Source organism: Ananas comosus, linkage group 3 (assembly GCF_001540865.1).
Source record: "Ananas comosus cultivar F153 linkage group 3, ASM154086v1, whole genome shotgun sequence".
Lineage (NCBI taxonomy): Eukaryota > Viridiplantae > Streptophyta > Magnoliopsida > Poales > Bromeliaceae > Ananas > Ananas comosus.
This window is the reverse complement of record NC_033623.1, coordinates 13,605,137-13,621,371: the sequence shown is the minus strand read 5'-3', so window position 1 is coordinate 13,621,371 and position 16,235 is coordinate 13,605,137. Positions and strand designations below refer to the sequence as shown.

General features: G+C 37.0%; 1 protein-coding gene across 3 annotated transcripts; it reads right to left on the bottom strand.

The window, feature by feature from the left end:
- Positions 3,188-16,171, bottom strand: LOC109707422 (protein argonaute 1B-like). 3 transcript variants are annotated; one of them, XM_020228664.1, is made up of 23 exons: positions 16,018-16,170; positions 8,896-9,617; positions 8,608-8,816; positions 8,368-8,517; positions 8,144-8,277; positions 7,520-7,629; positions 7,270-7,376; positions 7,034-7,172; positions 6,771-6,887; positions 6,330-6,437; positions 6,157-6,228; positions 5,709-5,831; positions 5,425-5,590; positions 5,208-5,329; positions 4,991-5,128; positions 4,740-4,882; positions 4,564-4,626; positions 4,434-4,497; positions 4,195-4,330; positions 4,029-4,102; positions 3,849-3,943; positions 3,729-3,760; positions 3,188-3,618 (listed from the first exon to the last, which is right to left on the bottom strand). In XM_020228664.1, exons 1-23 carry the CDS (start codon positions 16,052-16,054, stop codon positions 3,404-3,406), a joined length of 3,276 nt encoding a protein of 1,091 aa, XP_020084253.1. In that variant the 5' UTR covers positions 16,055-16,170; the 3' UTR covers positions 3,188-3,403. The 3 variants fall into 3 exon arrangements, with proteins under 3 accessions (XP_020084253.1, XP_020084250.1, XP_020084252.1); XM_020228661.1 differs by having other exon boundaries at positions 4,434-4,626; positions 16,018-16,171; XM_020228663.1 differs by lacking the exon at positions 16,018-16,170 and adding an exon at positions 11,772-11,929 and having other exon boundaries at positions 4,434-4,626.

The following is a 16,235-nucleotide window of genomic DNA, read 5'->3' as shown; positions in this document are numbered from 1 at the left end:
TAATATTTTTCTATTTCTTATTACTTTGTTGTCTTTTCTGTTAGCATTACCAGTATTAAATTTCATTTTAGCTTCATTAAATCATTCTCATTTTATTCATGTTGAGATTGTAAGCTGGCCTAGTATTTAATTAATTAACGACGAGAGTATCCATCAACTGTTGAAAATAAATTGTTGAAAATATCATACATTCACTAATAGCTTTAAATGTTGGAGCATATTATTATTTTACATAATTTTAACATAGCATTAAAGCATGATGTTTTTGAGTTCGAATTCTATATATCAAGCTCTTAGTTTTATTTAAGTCGCTCTCGTTCAATTCAAGTCTACGTGTGTGTGTGTATATAGGGACTATAAAAAAATGTTTGAGCCCAAACATACAAAAAAGTTGAATATGTATTGAACATAAATATTAAAAATATCGTTCTCTTGTGGCTTGCTTATTGTTTTGAAACATAATAGTTGTTTCACATAATTTAGAATCCACCAATATGACTAAGAAAGTTATACAAGACATTAAAATTCTCCATAATTAATTAAGCAGCACTACATCGATTGAATTTGTCTAGCGATTTAACCTAAATTCATGATAAAGTCCAAAACTAATATTCAAATTGTAATAAGATCCGTAACCCACAGAGTAAATATGTGCCCTATTTTTAATTTGTTACGTGAGGTCGTGGTACTTCCATTATTTTTGAGATCAACAAATTGCTATAAATGATGCGCAAGAGAACTTATTCGAACTATAAACCATTTTGAGTGAATTAACTATCCAATATTTCAATTTTTTGATTTTATTATTCAATCTTTCAATTTGTTTGATTCGAGTCAGCCAACGGCATCTTGGCTTCAAAATTTATGCTAATTGCTTAAATAAATGTACGGTTGCCAGAATTGCGTGAAATCAAAGTATATATCGTCGACCAATTCAAATCAAGCAAATTAAAAAGATTAAAATTTTGATAGATTAGAAGGTCGACTCTAAATAATCTATAGCTCAAATAAAATAGCTCATATATTTTTATTCCCAAAAAAAAAAAAAAAAAAAAAAAGAAGAAGGAGAAAGCCATCGAGATCGAAAGGCTAATAGGTGCAAAGAAAAGTCCTCACTATGAGACTTTTTGTTCCAGGCAAGAGTGTTAAAATGTTGATCATCTGCTGGGCTTCCTAAATCCTTTTCAGAGAAAGTAATAATCCAATGGATTCGAATGATTGAAGGGCGCAGATGTGGATGTGGATTCTGCACCGTAGAGAAATTCAAAAAAAAATGTGAAACAAATGATGATACCGTATATAACTAGGCAAGCAAACAGCTGCCTCGAATTATCGACACCACATGTGCGCATGTCACATGTGATCTCCCGTTACCTTTTGTTTTTTTTTTCTCTCTCTTTTTTGTTTTTTGCCTTTTTATATTGCTTTTTGTTCTTCTCTGCACAGTAGACACTTTTCAGAATTAGAGTCCTCTCCTCTCTCTACCAACCAAAAGTTTTTGAGGTTTAGTATACTAAAATATAAGATCATGCTTATGTTGCAATGGAAAACTGATGGAAAATTACAAGTTTGGGTGGAAAATTTACTGATGCGCGCATTTGTTCTAATAATTCTGCTTATGTTGAAACAAACTTCAGTAGTAAATTTAAAAAAAAAAAAAAAAAAAAAAAAAAAAGGAGAAAGGAACAATCTAGAGACACATTTGGCAAACAAAACATTCACACCTGCGTAGAAAAAATAAATAAAATAAAGTTGGGGGTCTAAAATTGACAAAGCGGACACTTAACAAGACGCACTGAGACTCTCCAACCTTAACTTGTCCATGCTTGTTTAGTTGCAGCACAATGCCAGAATCTCTTGATTCGTCTCTGAGCGTGAAAAAGATCTCTGCTACGACAGAGGCTGATAAGAAGACAAAATGTGCGTTCATAGTGCCTATCCCTGCAGAGGGAAAAGTTGCTCCAATGATTTGATCGGGCACAAAAGATACAGTAGATCACAAGAACTGGCTTTAAATCAAATCATAAGATGTGGCCAGGGTTTCTCGTCGAGATGCATTTATTCAGTGACAGCGATTCGACCCTAGCGCTCATCACATGTTGAGCAGGGGCTGTTTTTTGTATAGTCAAAAAATAAAATAAGAATCTTACATTCCATGTATATATCCATCCAAAATATAATAATTTTGTTTTACTAATCTTATTATTCTTGAAAAAAAAAATTAACAAAATTTAAAAAAATATCTAAGTTCTTTGATGGGTGGTTTGAATTTTACACCCCGAATCCTGCTCCTCAAGAAATATTACTCATCTCGGTAAGATTGAAAACAAGGTCAATCTCGAGACCTTTTTTTTGAATGCATGAGTAGCATTTCTTTGACGAGTTTAAGAAAATAGAAATAAAACGCAGGATTTGTCTCACATTCTATCTATCGAAGAAAACAATTTATTTTTTTTTTCAATAATCTAATCATTGTTTTTATAGTAAAAACCTTTTTAAAAAAAATAAATCCTTAGAGGGTGGATGTAAAATTTACGACCGAACTTCTTAAAAGGTGCAAAAAGCATTTCTCTGACATGTTTGAGCAAATAGGTATAGAAAAGCAGGGTTTCGTTTGGGCAAATAGAAATAAAGAAGTAGGGTTTTGTTTTTCTAGCTTTATTCAGAGAGTCGAGAGCAAACTTTCCGAGAAATTTCCTGGTTAGGATCCCGCGGGCCTTATAAAAATGGGTAAGATCTCCTACAAATTAGTACGGGCAAAGCGAATCTTGGGTAGTAACTTATACGGAGGGAGATTTAAAGCGTTGAAATGTTTAACATTAGTTACATTTATAAGAAGAGGTTTTTTAAGATAATATAGTGGAAGTTAACTCAAAAAGTTGTTGAGGAACTTTGACCTTTTAGGGGAACTAACAGATTCATTCACAACGTCAACAATGCCCCAAGAATCCAATGTCAACTTAATATAATGAACACCTTCATTTTGTTGCGGTCGCATAATTACGCAGTTATGGCATGTCCAAAACAGACGATAATACCCCATGAGAGAGCATTTTGGAGCAAACACAGACGCAAACTACCGATGCTTCGTACCACGCAACTCTATGGACAATAAAATTTTGCAGCAAAATGAAGAGATTTAAAGCATAACGGCGTACCGCAGCCCAGGAAAAGATTCAACAAAAAGTTCACAGAAAACCAGAGACCTTAAGTTATTAAGTTCAAGAGTTGAGGTTTACACAACATGACATAAAGAAAATTAAACATCATGGAACGAAACACAATAATTGTCACAGCAGCAAACAAAAGGCAAGCACAGAGACTCGAACCCAGTCAAACACCACAAGCGACAACACAAAAGAAGTCTTGCCCACACAGTTCTTTCAAGGAGCTCATATATAATTTAGCAATAAAACATGACCCTTTTCACATTCTCCTTCAGAGCAGGCAGGGGCCTAACAGCAACATTTCCTTGGGTTCTGGTACTGCGTGCGCCTCCGGAAGGAGCACCCCGCCCAGCAGCAGCGCCGCTGGCCATTGATCCACTATCCGAAGTATCCGCCTCCATGTAGAACCGAGCACGGAATGCGGCCAGATGAGCATAATATGCAGGAGGAACTGCAAAGAAGACCAGAAAAAAGAAAATTTATATAACAATAAAATAGAAAATGTATGTGCTCAAGGTATTTGGTGTTTTGGATCAGTAACGCAAGATCAGAAATATTTACCGATTGAGACAGAACGGGTACACCTAGCATAGCTGCAAAATAGGAACTCAAACAATCAGTTGAAGGGACTTTCCAACAATGCAGTATCTAGGAAATTATAAGAAAAGCAAGAAATCTTACGTGTAGCATAGATTGTTTGTAAGAGACTGCAGTGCATCAGCAGTGAACTTGTTCTCGTCCCACAAGACATGATAGTGCGCAGGACGGCTGGTGCCCTGCAAGTGTTTAAGAGTTTCAAAAACAAATCAGTAAAGACGATGAAAATAGGGGAAACAATATAGACAACCAATGGATATTTACTTGTATGCCAGCGTGACTGCATAGATAGAAATCGAACTCTGTCGGATGGCAAATCTTCGAATCAACCACAGTACCTGCCATCAATAGCCAGAGTATTAGGTCACCCTTAAGAAGTTATTAAAAGGCCAGAGAAAATTATTGTTTATGCCAATGACTAAATTCTGACCAGGCAATATATTTCCACTTCTATCAACAGTTCGCTGATCATGATGGTTATTAGCAAACAGCCGTGTGTGATGACGCTTTTGAACCACCACAAAAGTTACCGGTGGCTGATAATTAGGCTCCAGCGATGCACATGCCTGAATTTACCATGAAAAAAAGATCAGATGCAAGTAATTAGGAAAGCAAAGGTATATGCTGCGAAACCATGGGGTTATGATCAGTCATATATAGTGAATATACCTTCCTAATGGCATCCAGTTCATACAACAATACTTGATAAAACTGCCCCTCACTGACACCATCCCTGAAAGACCAATACCATAAACATAATTGTCCAAAATCCAATTTACGAATACAAGATGAATGATACCTGTAAAATATGATACGCTGAGGTTTTTGTCCGGTGGCACGTTTAAAAGAGATGAGAAGCTCCCTACAAAATTCGATACAATTTCATTAAATAAGGCTTTCTACCAAAAATGTAAAAGCAACACAAGTGTAGCCAAAAAAAAAGATTGGTAGTGCCGAGGAATAACAAAAACATACTTTATCATCCCACCAGTGATAGTTCCTCGTTGAGGATCCTGCCATACTTTGAACAAATCCTGAATAAGTTCTTGGCGGTGAGCTTGTGCGCTTACTAAGCCAGCATACTTTGTCACCTCAGGCCAGTCTTGAGATGCAACAACCTGTGTAAAGCCCAATTACAGCAATCCAAGCGACGGTAGAACTCCGCAATTTCATTTTCAAATGACAAAATCTTTCTATATTTTCATTCTGTACTAAGTTGATCTTACCGCTGCAATGGAAGGGCTACTATCCTCCCCAGGATGAGGATGAGTCACGTCAGCACCAAATATGATAGTTGGTCTATCGCTGACCAAGGGTATCCTTCGTGTGAGCGCATCCATGAGAACTGTATTTCTTCCGCCGACCTATAGGTGCCAAAGCAAAATTAAGATGTAACCATCTAGATAAAGTAGCCAGAAAAAATTGCACGAAAAAGAAACTCACCTTAACATTGATCTTGAGAGCGACATTTGCAAGATACTGCTTGCTCATCTTAAAAACATGCTTAGTCAAACAGCACTGTGAGACTAATCCAAGATCTGTCTCACAAATCCTTTTCAGATCTCCTGTAGGAAGAAAAGCACAAAACATATTTAAGCAATTTGAGAACAGAATAAAATAGGTGAAGAAACATTATCTGGTAGGAACCTAGGAGGCGTACCATATAAAGAACCATTGTTGTCAGGCAGTATTACAATCAACAAGTCAAGTTCTCTACCCTGTGGTTTAAGTATGTTCATGCAATCCTGGTACCGCGCTTTTAGAGCTCTGTCCACTTGCTCAGGTCGAGCAGTCAAAGGAGGAAGGACAGGCTCTAGAGCAAAGTCCTAGATAAAAGGACAATAAAAAAAAATAAAAATTCAAGAATACCAATAGTGAGAAAAACTCTGAAAAGAAAATGCTTCTGCTCATATTGAAACTATTGCAGCCTCAAAATAGACATACCATTCCAGATACTTGGCACATCACAGCCAGCTCATGACAGAATCCCCTAGCAGCATTATCTTGGACACTTCTTGAAAAGTTGATGCACGTCCAGTTACTCACCCTCCCACCATTCACCATTTTCTACATAGCAAAAACGAGATAATACAATTAAACAGAATAAAGAAAAAGCAAAACAAAATCCATAAATTATTTACAAACACCTGTTACCTTCATCATCCCAGGTGTTATAAATGGCAAGCAGGAAAAAATGTAAAATTATGAAGATCAACTTTTAAAAGCATATTTTTCCAAGCAGAAAAATATCTCAAGTATTTATTCTTTTCAATTTAAACCACAGACTTGTACAATCAAATAAGAGGCAAAGTTATAGTAACACAACAATGTATAAGAATGACACCAATTCCAACAAAGCATGACACCAATATATATCGTTCCGAACCCATACCTTGTTCATCATATTCCACTGGCCAACCCTGGGCAAGCAATCCTTCTCTTTTCCAGTATCGTGGTATTTAAGCTAAAAATGCAAGGGGAACCAAGAGCAATGATTACCAGTCCATCAAAAATTATAGTAGTGAAAACATCATAATCATATAACCAGAAGCCTAAGAAGCTGACCCAAGGTGCAGGTAGAACTCGAGCCTCAACTGAAGCAAGCCTCTCATCAATTTTTATACCAAACTCCTGTGCATAAGGATCTTCATAGTACGCATTGTGATGCACAGTCTGAAAAACAATTTGAAAAGATGATGAAACCGACAGCAATCTAAGATAGTTTTCGGTGCCAGAAATGATCACATAATGAAAATTTCCTTATATATCAGGTTATACCAACTAACAGAATTACTAATAAGCAATTGTCCACAACCATATATTTCGATGAAAATCCATTACGGCAAGCAAATGTCATGAACCGTATGCTTCATTACAACAACAGTAGTATTCTATATTTTAAAAAAATATATATTTAAAAAAATAGAGTTAGTGTAGTGAACTGTACGTTTCCATGACAATGCTGCTCCATAAAGCACTCTATAAGAGGTAAAGCAACATAATCACCTGCAAAATGTCAAGCTCCCTCTCTTGAGGGCGTTGGCAAGTCACCCTAAGAAGAGCAGTAATTTGTTTCTCATTTAACCTCTTCGAGTACCTCTGACCCTCAACTATCTTGCAGACCTGAATGTTAGCATGCATACACAATTAAAAAGCCACACAGAACGACTAGCAGAAACAAAAGATATATCACAGTTGATACAAGAAATCCGTATATTGAAGCTTAAGAGCAGCCAAAATAAAAAATAAAAGTTAATCAACATGCTGACCTCCATGGGAAGATAGTTAGGTCTCTGTTGATTGCCAACTTGCAAGCAAGGCAAAGTGGTATGTTGAATGTTAAAACCATAGGTCTCCTGAAAGTATTGGACAACAGACTTCATCGTACCACGGTCATCCACAGGGAACCTGGTAGCATGTCATTCCAAAAATATAAAAATACAAACAGATTAAAGCATGCAATACTGCATGAGATGCGACACATAACCAATGAAAAACCACATACGTCAACTCTCTAGTTGCCTGTGATGTGAGGCCGGATATACGATATTTCCTGCGCATGTTGCCTCGATGCGTAACCTCAACCTTCACACCTCTTAGAGCTTTCTTGATCTAGAAAAAAAATCAAGATACACAAGATCAGAATTAAAAAGATAAAAACATACCAACCAAAGTATATTGCAAGAGTTCATTCAAATCAACTACCCAAAAATATCCTAAATCAGTACATAAAGTTTAACAGATGAAAAGCAGACCTTCACACGATCGGCGTCAGATAATGGTCTAGCAGAAATGTCTCTGTTCAGAAGTTGCACCACAAAGTCGATTACTGGCAATGGTTCAATGAAGGCAGTCGAAGACATATCTACAAGAAAGGGTTGGGGGGGGGNGACATATCTACAAGAAAGGGTTGGCGGCGGGGGGGGGGATGCTTTAGTAGAATAATCTTGATTATATTTAAATACTGTACTGCTGATAAATTTCTGATAGATAAAAGCAGGGCAGCAAATAAAAATCACAGGTCAATAATAAATATTTACACAGCTTCAAATTCAGGATGTATTTAGCTAGGAGTCGTAATATTTAGTAAAATCCATTTTTTGCTGAAAATCTTTTGACAGGAATTGATGGTGTTAGAAATTTGATATTTTAGTTTCATATCAAAAGTCATCTCACTTCCTGTTTTCACTAACTAAATACCCCAAAAAAATAGTAGATTCCTTCCCCCACAAAACCTTTTCTTCCTTTCGTGCTCAAGCTTACGTGCTTAAGACAAAACAGATCCTTATTCCAGCTACTTTATTGAAATTTTCAAAGAGATTTCTTGAGCTTACAGGCACTAACAGAAGAAGGAAATTCAGATAAGAACTTGGTCTAACCAATATTAAGGGACAATCCCATCTGAGTGGGCCTAATACTCTGATAAAAGCCACGCCAACTCTCCAACCCCTCACCAAGTTGCTGGCGCCTCCCTAAGTTAGGTGAATAAAATGATCTGCCAACTGGTGAATATCTGCAGTAGCACAAGGTTGAATGTGAGAGTCAACACTTAAAATAGAACAAATTATATATTAAAACAGCCATTCGGCAAAAGAACAATTACCTTGCAGTAGGTAGTTCACGTAGAACAATATCAAGAACTTGCAGCGCTTCTTGAGGGGCATCTGCCTGCTTTCCAGCCAGAAACATTGCTAAATGGTGAAGATCAGCACGAGCAGCAAATTTGATCAATACTTTAAACGGATTTTCTCGCCTGCATGATAAGCACACATCAGTTTAACTCACAACAGCAATGATTAATTCAAAATGGTATCAGCACACAATGGCGTTCTAGAAGAAATACCTTGGGGCGCCTAGACTTTCTTCCTCGTCATGTAGCGTGATTTCAAAGATTTTGGAAGAGAAAGGCAAAGGACCAGCAGTATAAAGACTCTTCCTGCCGTCATAAGCTGGAAGGCGCCCACCTAGATGGGATTCCCTGTACAGAGACACTAGCTCCGCCATGACAGCACGATTCACACCACGGGAGCTTACTTCCGGTGTAATAGTCACCTAATTTCAAACAATTTACAGATGGTTAGCAGCAGAAGAAAACCATGCGAACAATAGAAAAGATGAAGGAAAGGCATACATCATACTGATGAAGGTCCTTATCGGGCAGCTCAGCAAAGAAATGATTCGCCTTCACAATGCACCTGTCTCCGACACTGCCTTTTCCAGGGCGTAGTGGAAATCTCACTGACTTGCTTGAAACTGGTTGTATTGCCTGGCTAGTAGAACCAGTACCCTGGATCGTGAGTTGCTGAAACGGATGTTCAATTTGCTCTGGGCTCACCTCCGCAGGCTGAGAGGACAAACCAGCTTCAGAAAGGGATGATGCAGCCTGAGCGGCTTGATATTGAACCTGGGTTGCTTGGTGCAGCTCGGGATCCGTTCTTGACGGACCTGCGGCGACGGGAACACCACCGCGCCCACCTGTCATGCCACTGCCACCACCCCTGCGACCACCGTAATATTGCTGAGGTGGCATTCCGCCCCGTGGGTGGGGACCACCACGCCCCTGGTACTCGGAAGGTGGGCCACCTGCCTGTTGCCCACGTGCCTGGTACTGCCCACCACCACGACCCTGGTATTGACCGCCCCCACGGCCATGGTATTGTCCACCCCCCCGGCCTCCTTGTTGGGGATGAGCTGGGGCCCAGGCCCGTCCGCCACCCTGTTGCTGTGGCATTGGGGCCCGCTCAGATCGCTGCTGAGGAGCACGTTGTTCGCCGCTACTACTGCCCTCTGTAGACTGAGAGCTCTCTGCAGAGCCAGGAGGTCCAGTTCTTCTTTTCCTCACCATGACTACAGCTGCAAGAGAAAGAAACAACACTCATCATATATAAACAAAATGAAGGAATTTAACACAATGTTCAAGAAAGAAGGGAAAAGAAAATCACAGAAATTGGTGGAATGGGAGCGAAATCATAAAACATGTCCAAAAAGATAATGTTCACGTATATAGGAACCTTGGAGCTTATCTGCTCCAAATAATCCTTTCAACAAATATCAATGGTAAATTGGAGAAACAGATGACCAGAACAAAAGCTTAGGAAGATATTCATGAGAGCCAACAACTGCAAATATACAATACAAAGATCAAAGTCGAACGCAGAAAATGCCATTATTACAGATTCATCATGGAAATCAGCAATTTTTTTATGGTAGATAAAAGTAATAGTTATTTCATAAATTTGGAATATAAAATAGACAAAGTAATGCATAACAGAGAACTCCTATTAGTAGGCTTCATTAGCATTTAGTGCAGAACAGCTATATGAGGAGTTATGAGCTACAAAACCAGCAGCAGCATTTCAATCACAGTATAAAGATATTAAAAAGAAAACATAGCCATAGAAATGCTTATCTTACTTCCAACCAGTACAATAATAACAATACTGCGTTGGCAACCAGATTGACATGATGATGACAAATAAATCCAGGGGACAAAACAAGTGAAAACAGCGAATAACTTGTCCTTCAGTATGAGATACGCTAGTCCCACACTATGAAATTACTCTATGTAGCCACAAGAAAGAAGAATCCCCACAAAAAACAAGCATTTAAATTCAAAACCAGAAACAAAACAAAAATACTAATTGACAATGCATCACAACAGACAGATTCCACACGCTGTCAGAGAAAAACTTACAGAGTGCAATGCTAAAAGCAGGGAATTTTGTTAGCTTTATGTAAGAGATGATGATAGTATTTCCACATGCAACAGTGTAAGTGTGCCACCCCACTACCCAAGGGGTTACCCATCCTAAAACTACTCTAGCTCTAGCACGCTTAACCCAACATCCTAAAACTACTCTAGCTCTAGCACGCGTAACCCAATTAACAGCCTAACCACCGCCAAAAATACTATAACCGAATTAAGAGATTTAACCCTACTATATTTTATACCCAGGACTATACTAAATCCTGGGGGTGCGTTTCCTCGTGATTTTAAGTTCATTAAAGCACATTTAAGTCATGCAGTATTAAAACTTTTAGGGGAACACTAAATCTGATGTGGCAATCACTAAATCTGATGTGACAATCACCTCCACTCTGAAAGTGTAATTAACTCTTCACAATAAAAACAAAAAACAAAAAATGTCTGGAGCAAGAGTTCACCAAAAAGGAATAAATACAGCATAAACCAAAAGAACTTAATAAAGTAGTAAATTAACAACCAATAGAAACACTTGAGGACTCAGAACCAACACCGAATGCAACGTTACATGTATTATACAGCACGCACGGAACAACTCCAGAATAGATTTTGCAGGAAGTAGGAACTGTTTCCAAGTTTTGAACACATTACAGTGTAAACACACATGAATGCAATACACGGAAAGGAGGAAACATGAACAAAGAAGGCTTCACGCAACCGATTAGGACGAGAAATGAGCTTCCTCCATACTCCACAGGAGTTTACAAATCAAACTCCTCCGATCAGGGAAAAATAAAGAAAGGGAAATGGAGGGGGAAAAACTATGAATCCACCACCGATCACACTAGAAACAAATGAACAAACAAGGATCGTTGAATCCATGAAAAAAACAGAGGAAAAGCAACACAGGAGGCTTCGATCATCGCTAGATCTGAAGTACTCAAACCGAGAAAGGAACCGTCACAAAGAGTACGGACTCAAAATGGAGACTAAGAACATGTAACAAACAAATCTCCACCACAACTACTTCATCAGCGCAGCAAACAGATCGATCTGCCTCATCCGGCCACAAAAACCCTAGAAACCTAAAAATCGCTGCTTAAAATTTCGACTAATACACATGAAAACCAAGGAACACTACTTTTTCCCATCCAAAAAGTGCGCTCGCTCAAAAAAAACTTCACAAAAAACCAAATAAAACTACAAAGAGAGATCGGAAGAAGAGATCGAAAGATCTACTAGGAGAAAACTAAAAAAAAAAATCTAAAAAAATACAGAAAAAAGAGGTTCCGGAAGCTCTTTACCGTGATCGGAGACGGAAAATGAAGAACAAAGCGCTTCGTCCTCCCTCACAAACGTTTCTTCTTCCTCCCACACAAGCGCTCCGTCCCCTTCTCCAACCACTCTCCCTACTCTCTCTCTCTCTCTCTCTCGCGGTTCTCTTTAGAGAAGAAAAAAAAAAAAAGGATAGAAAACTCCGCCCCCACTCACCGAGAAATGGGGCAGAACAAGCGTCCTACTCTGCTATTTAAAAGAGACAGCGGGGAAAGTGGGCTTCGGACAACGACATCCGGCCCAACTCGGCCCCCGGTTCGACTCGCCCGAGTGGAACCGAACCCGGTCCACCTTTTTTAATCATGGCAAGCGGGCCCCACCCGTTCCCCGCAATTTTTATTTGTGCGGTTCACTCGCTATGATTGGCCACGCTCTCCCTCGATGCAAGCGGATACGACGAATCTTAAAAAATAAATAATAAATAATAATAAAAATAATAATAATAACTCATCGTTAAATGAAACTAAAACATGATTTAAAAACAAACAGTTACATCAATAGAAGAAATGGCAAGGGTATAATTGTAACTTCGTTACGTGGTTGGTTGCAGTTTCCGGAATCGGTGGGCCCACGAGTCACGATCGCGGCGATCTTTGAAACCGGTCAAAGGTTGGGTGTAACGGAAAGAAAGATCGTGTATGTATGCATTTACTGACACCCGGGGCCCACGAAATGGACGGCCGGGATTCTTTACTCCGGGTAGTAGTGGTGCAATCGACGATAGGAAATAGGGTGGTGGGGATCGAGGGAGATGGAGGGCCCGGAGGAGAGGGGTCCGCGAATCGGACGGTGGAGGTGGAAAGTAACAAAACGTAGCTGTCCCGTGGGGCCCGCGGGGCTCGTACGGCGCTAAGCGCGGCTCTTGCTTAGTGGACTGGGGACACGGCGGACGATGCGTGGGCCCCGCACCAACCCTTTAGGCATTCCCAAGTAGCGGTAAAAATGAGTCCAATACGCTCGGATACTGTACGAAATAGCATTGATATTTTCATTTAAATACGAATTCTATACGAATATAATATTAAATATTAATTTTTTATTTTTGCATTTGTTAAAAGTAAATTCGGATATAATACAATATTTTTTAAAATTCTGATATTTGACATATTTATTATTATTATTAGAATCGAATTTATTTTTTTATACTATTATTTCATTATTAAAACATTATTTATTGATTAGAAATATTTAAAATAGAATTTAGATTCGCAATATAAATATAAGATTTCACTAAAATTTCAACTCAAATTTAAATTCAAAATAAAATTTTAAGTTTACTTTTTAAATTCGTAATCAAAATTCGACTTGAAATTTAAATTTAAATATAAATTCACTATTTAAATTAAAGTTCAAAATAAAGAATTACGACTCTCTAAATTTAAATTTACATATGTGTATAAATTTAAATAATAATAATTATCATTAAATTTGAAAATAAATTAATAAGGAGACAAGCCCTCTATCTTCTGTGCAAATCACAGCATCTATTTATCTTCCACAATATTTAATTAATAATATATATAATAATATTTTTTGAATATTCATATTTACATCGAATTTTTGAAAATATTTATATAATTTTGAACTTTTAAAAATTATATTCGTATTTGCTGGATCTGACCGAATTGGAAAAATTTTGTATATAAAATTAGATATTATCCGACTAGTTTTCACTCCTATTCTGAAGTTCTAAAACAAATCTATAATTTTTCAAGCGCTGGCTATATCAGATTCGCTATGAAAAAATTTATTACGTCCCACTTGTATCATATTATCAATAACAAACTAATCATAATTTTTTATAAAAAATATATATAATATAAATATTTTTTTATAATTATAATAAAATAAATAAATTAAAAAAATATTTTAATTAGTTAAAAATATAATATCAGTAATATAACTACCGCATTGCGTGGGAGACCCACCCACATATCATCATCCAATACGTTCAGGGGGACGGTCGCATGCGGGCGGCGTCGCACCCGAACAAAAAGCGGACAGGGCCCACGGTCCCCCCAACTCGGACGTGACCGTTCGCTCCGAAAGCTGGCGCTGTGGGTGACACGTGGACTGTACGATCGGTGCGCCTCGTGACCCGTCGAGCGCTTAACCGCTTTGCGCCTCTGTACAAGGCGAGTGATGAGTCGAAACGTGTCCCCCCGGGACACACAGTACGCATCGCCGGACACATACCTAATGCACGCACTTCATACGCACTGTACCCATTAAACCCGTGGGGCCCTCCTCTTGGCGTGTTATAAGAGTGTGTGTGTGTGTGTGTGTGTGTGTGTTTCTGGGTGCAAATAGGAACCCATGTGGAGGAGTAGTAACGAGTTAGTAAATTGTTACCGGGCTTAGTAACATGTAACCCACGTTACTAAGCCCCGAAGTTTAGAGGGATAAAACTTTGCTGGGCATCGAACCCAAACTATTTATTTTGGGGACTATGCTTATGGTCGCCACGTGGTCCACGGGCGTATGTGGAAGAAATAATAAAAAAATTTATACCCGATTTTTAGAGAGAGAGAGAAAGCAGCGAAAGAAGAAAGGGCGATCGATGGATGGGTCATATGGCGCCCATCCGTACCGTCGATGCTCAGCAAATTTTTGTCTAGTTTAGAAATGACTTAGCTATACACATTGCAAATAGCAATTGGTTTACCTTTAAAATTTTAAAAATAAAAACTAATAAAATTTTTAAAAAATTTTAAAAATTATTTTTTTCCTTATGGTACAGTTTATCTATCTCATCACTTGTTTATTTATCACATTAACTTTCTTTTTTATTACTCTTTTTTTTCTTCTGAACTCTAATATCAATGATATAAAATCTATATTTCTTTTTTAAGGAACATTTGCTTATATATTTTTAAAAAAAAATTCGACTTTCTGATTTATCTTTTTTGGAAGGCTAATATTAAAAATATTTTTCTTACGTTTCAACATATTTAAAATATATCCGTAAGTTAAATTCTATTAATGAACCATTAGTAATAACTGTTATCTCTATAAAATTATTATTTTATTTTTTTAAATATACCCTTCTACCATTATTGACTTTTCTTATTTGCTTTTAAGTTAAGAGTACAAAAAGCATTTTAATTTTTTATCTTTTCAAATATATCCTTCTACTATTACCAATATTTTTTATTTGCTCTTAAGTTAAAGACAAAAGAGATATTTGATAGATATTTAACTCACATTTAGTTTAAATTAACTTAAAAAAATAAAAATAAAAAAAATATTTTTGATATTTTGAGAGGTATATAACCAATTGTCCCTCCTTTTTTACATCTTTTTCTAGATTTTCTAGAGTGGTGGATACATTAGTGGAAATATCAAGGGATGCAGATAATAGCTACATCTATAACCAGTGAGATGTCTAAATTGTCCATGGCTCAAATTCACCATTACAAGCAAATTATTTTATGCAAAAGGTTTTTAAAAAACTACACCCATCAATACTGTACAGAAGATCTGTAGCAAATCTATTGAAATAAAATCTAAAAATATCTATTAATAAAATATAATAAAAAATTACAAGAAATTAATGCTAAATAGTAACAATTAATTGTATACAACAACAAAAAAAATTATTGGTCTTTTCTAATAAAAAAGTTTTTATATAAAAAATTTGTGTTTATATGTTTAAATGACATATTGGCATTACTGTTCTAGAATCTACTTTTCCCTTTACCAACTCTATTGTCTGAAACCCTTTACCTACTCTATTGGTTCCGCGTGAGCTGGCCATTAAAAAGACTCGGTGGGTGCAGCAAGCACTTCCTCCCTATCTTTTCTTCTTCTTTTTTTCCCTTTATTTTACTTTTTTTCTGCATATATATATATATATATATGCACCTTATGTTATGTACTAGAAAAACACTTAAAAAAAAAAGAGAAAAAAAGTGATAGAGCTTAGTCAATGTGTTAGGCTCCGGTTCGAGGCTATCTAGCAATAACACAGTGAGTGGACTCGCCCATAAGCTATAACATACAAAATTTCTATATCTATCAAAAATGTTGAAAATGTCTGTAGGGAAGGAGATATTGATCTTTTTTTTTTAAAAAAAAAATTAATTAATTATTGACAAGAATAGGAAATAAGTTAGGATTCACAAAGATCGAAGTGAATCAGGATCATTCATTCAATTTATGCGACAATAGGAAAGTATAAAAAGAAGAGAAAAGAAAAGGGGATATATATGGTACCTTGTGGGGTGTGACCATTCTCCAAGCCAAAAGCCATAATAAGGGAAATAGCTTATGCTTTGAGGAGAGAGAAGAATTTAATTACAGAAGCTTTTTTTTTTTGTTTCTTTTTTCCTTTTTTCTTTTTTCTTTTTTCTTTTTTTGTTGAAGTTGGGGGAGGAGAAAGAGGGGGGACCTAAAATGGAGAGGGAGGTGTTCTTATAGATAAGCTCATATAT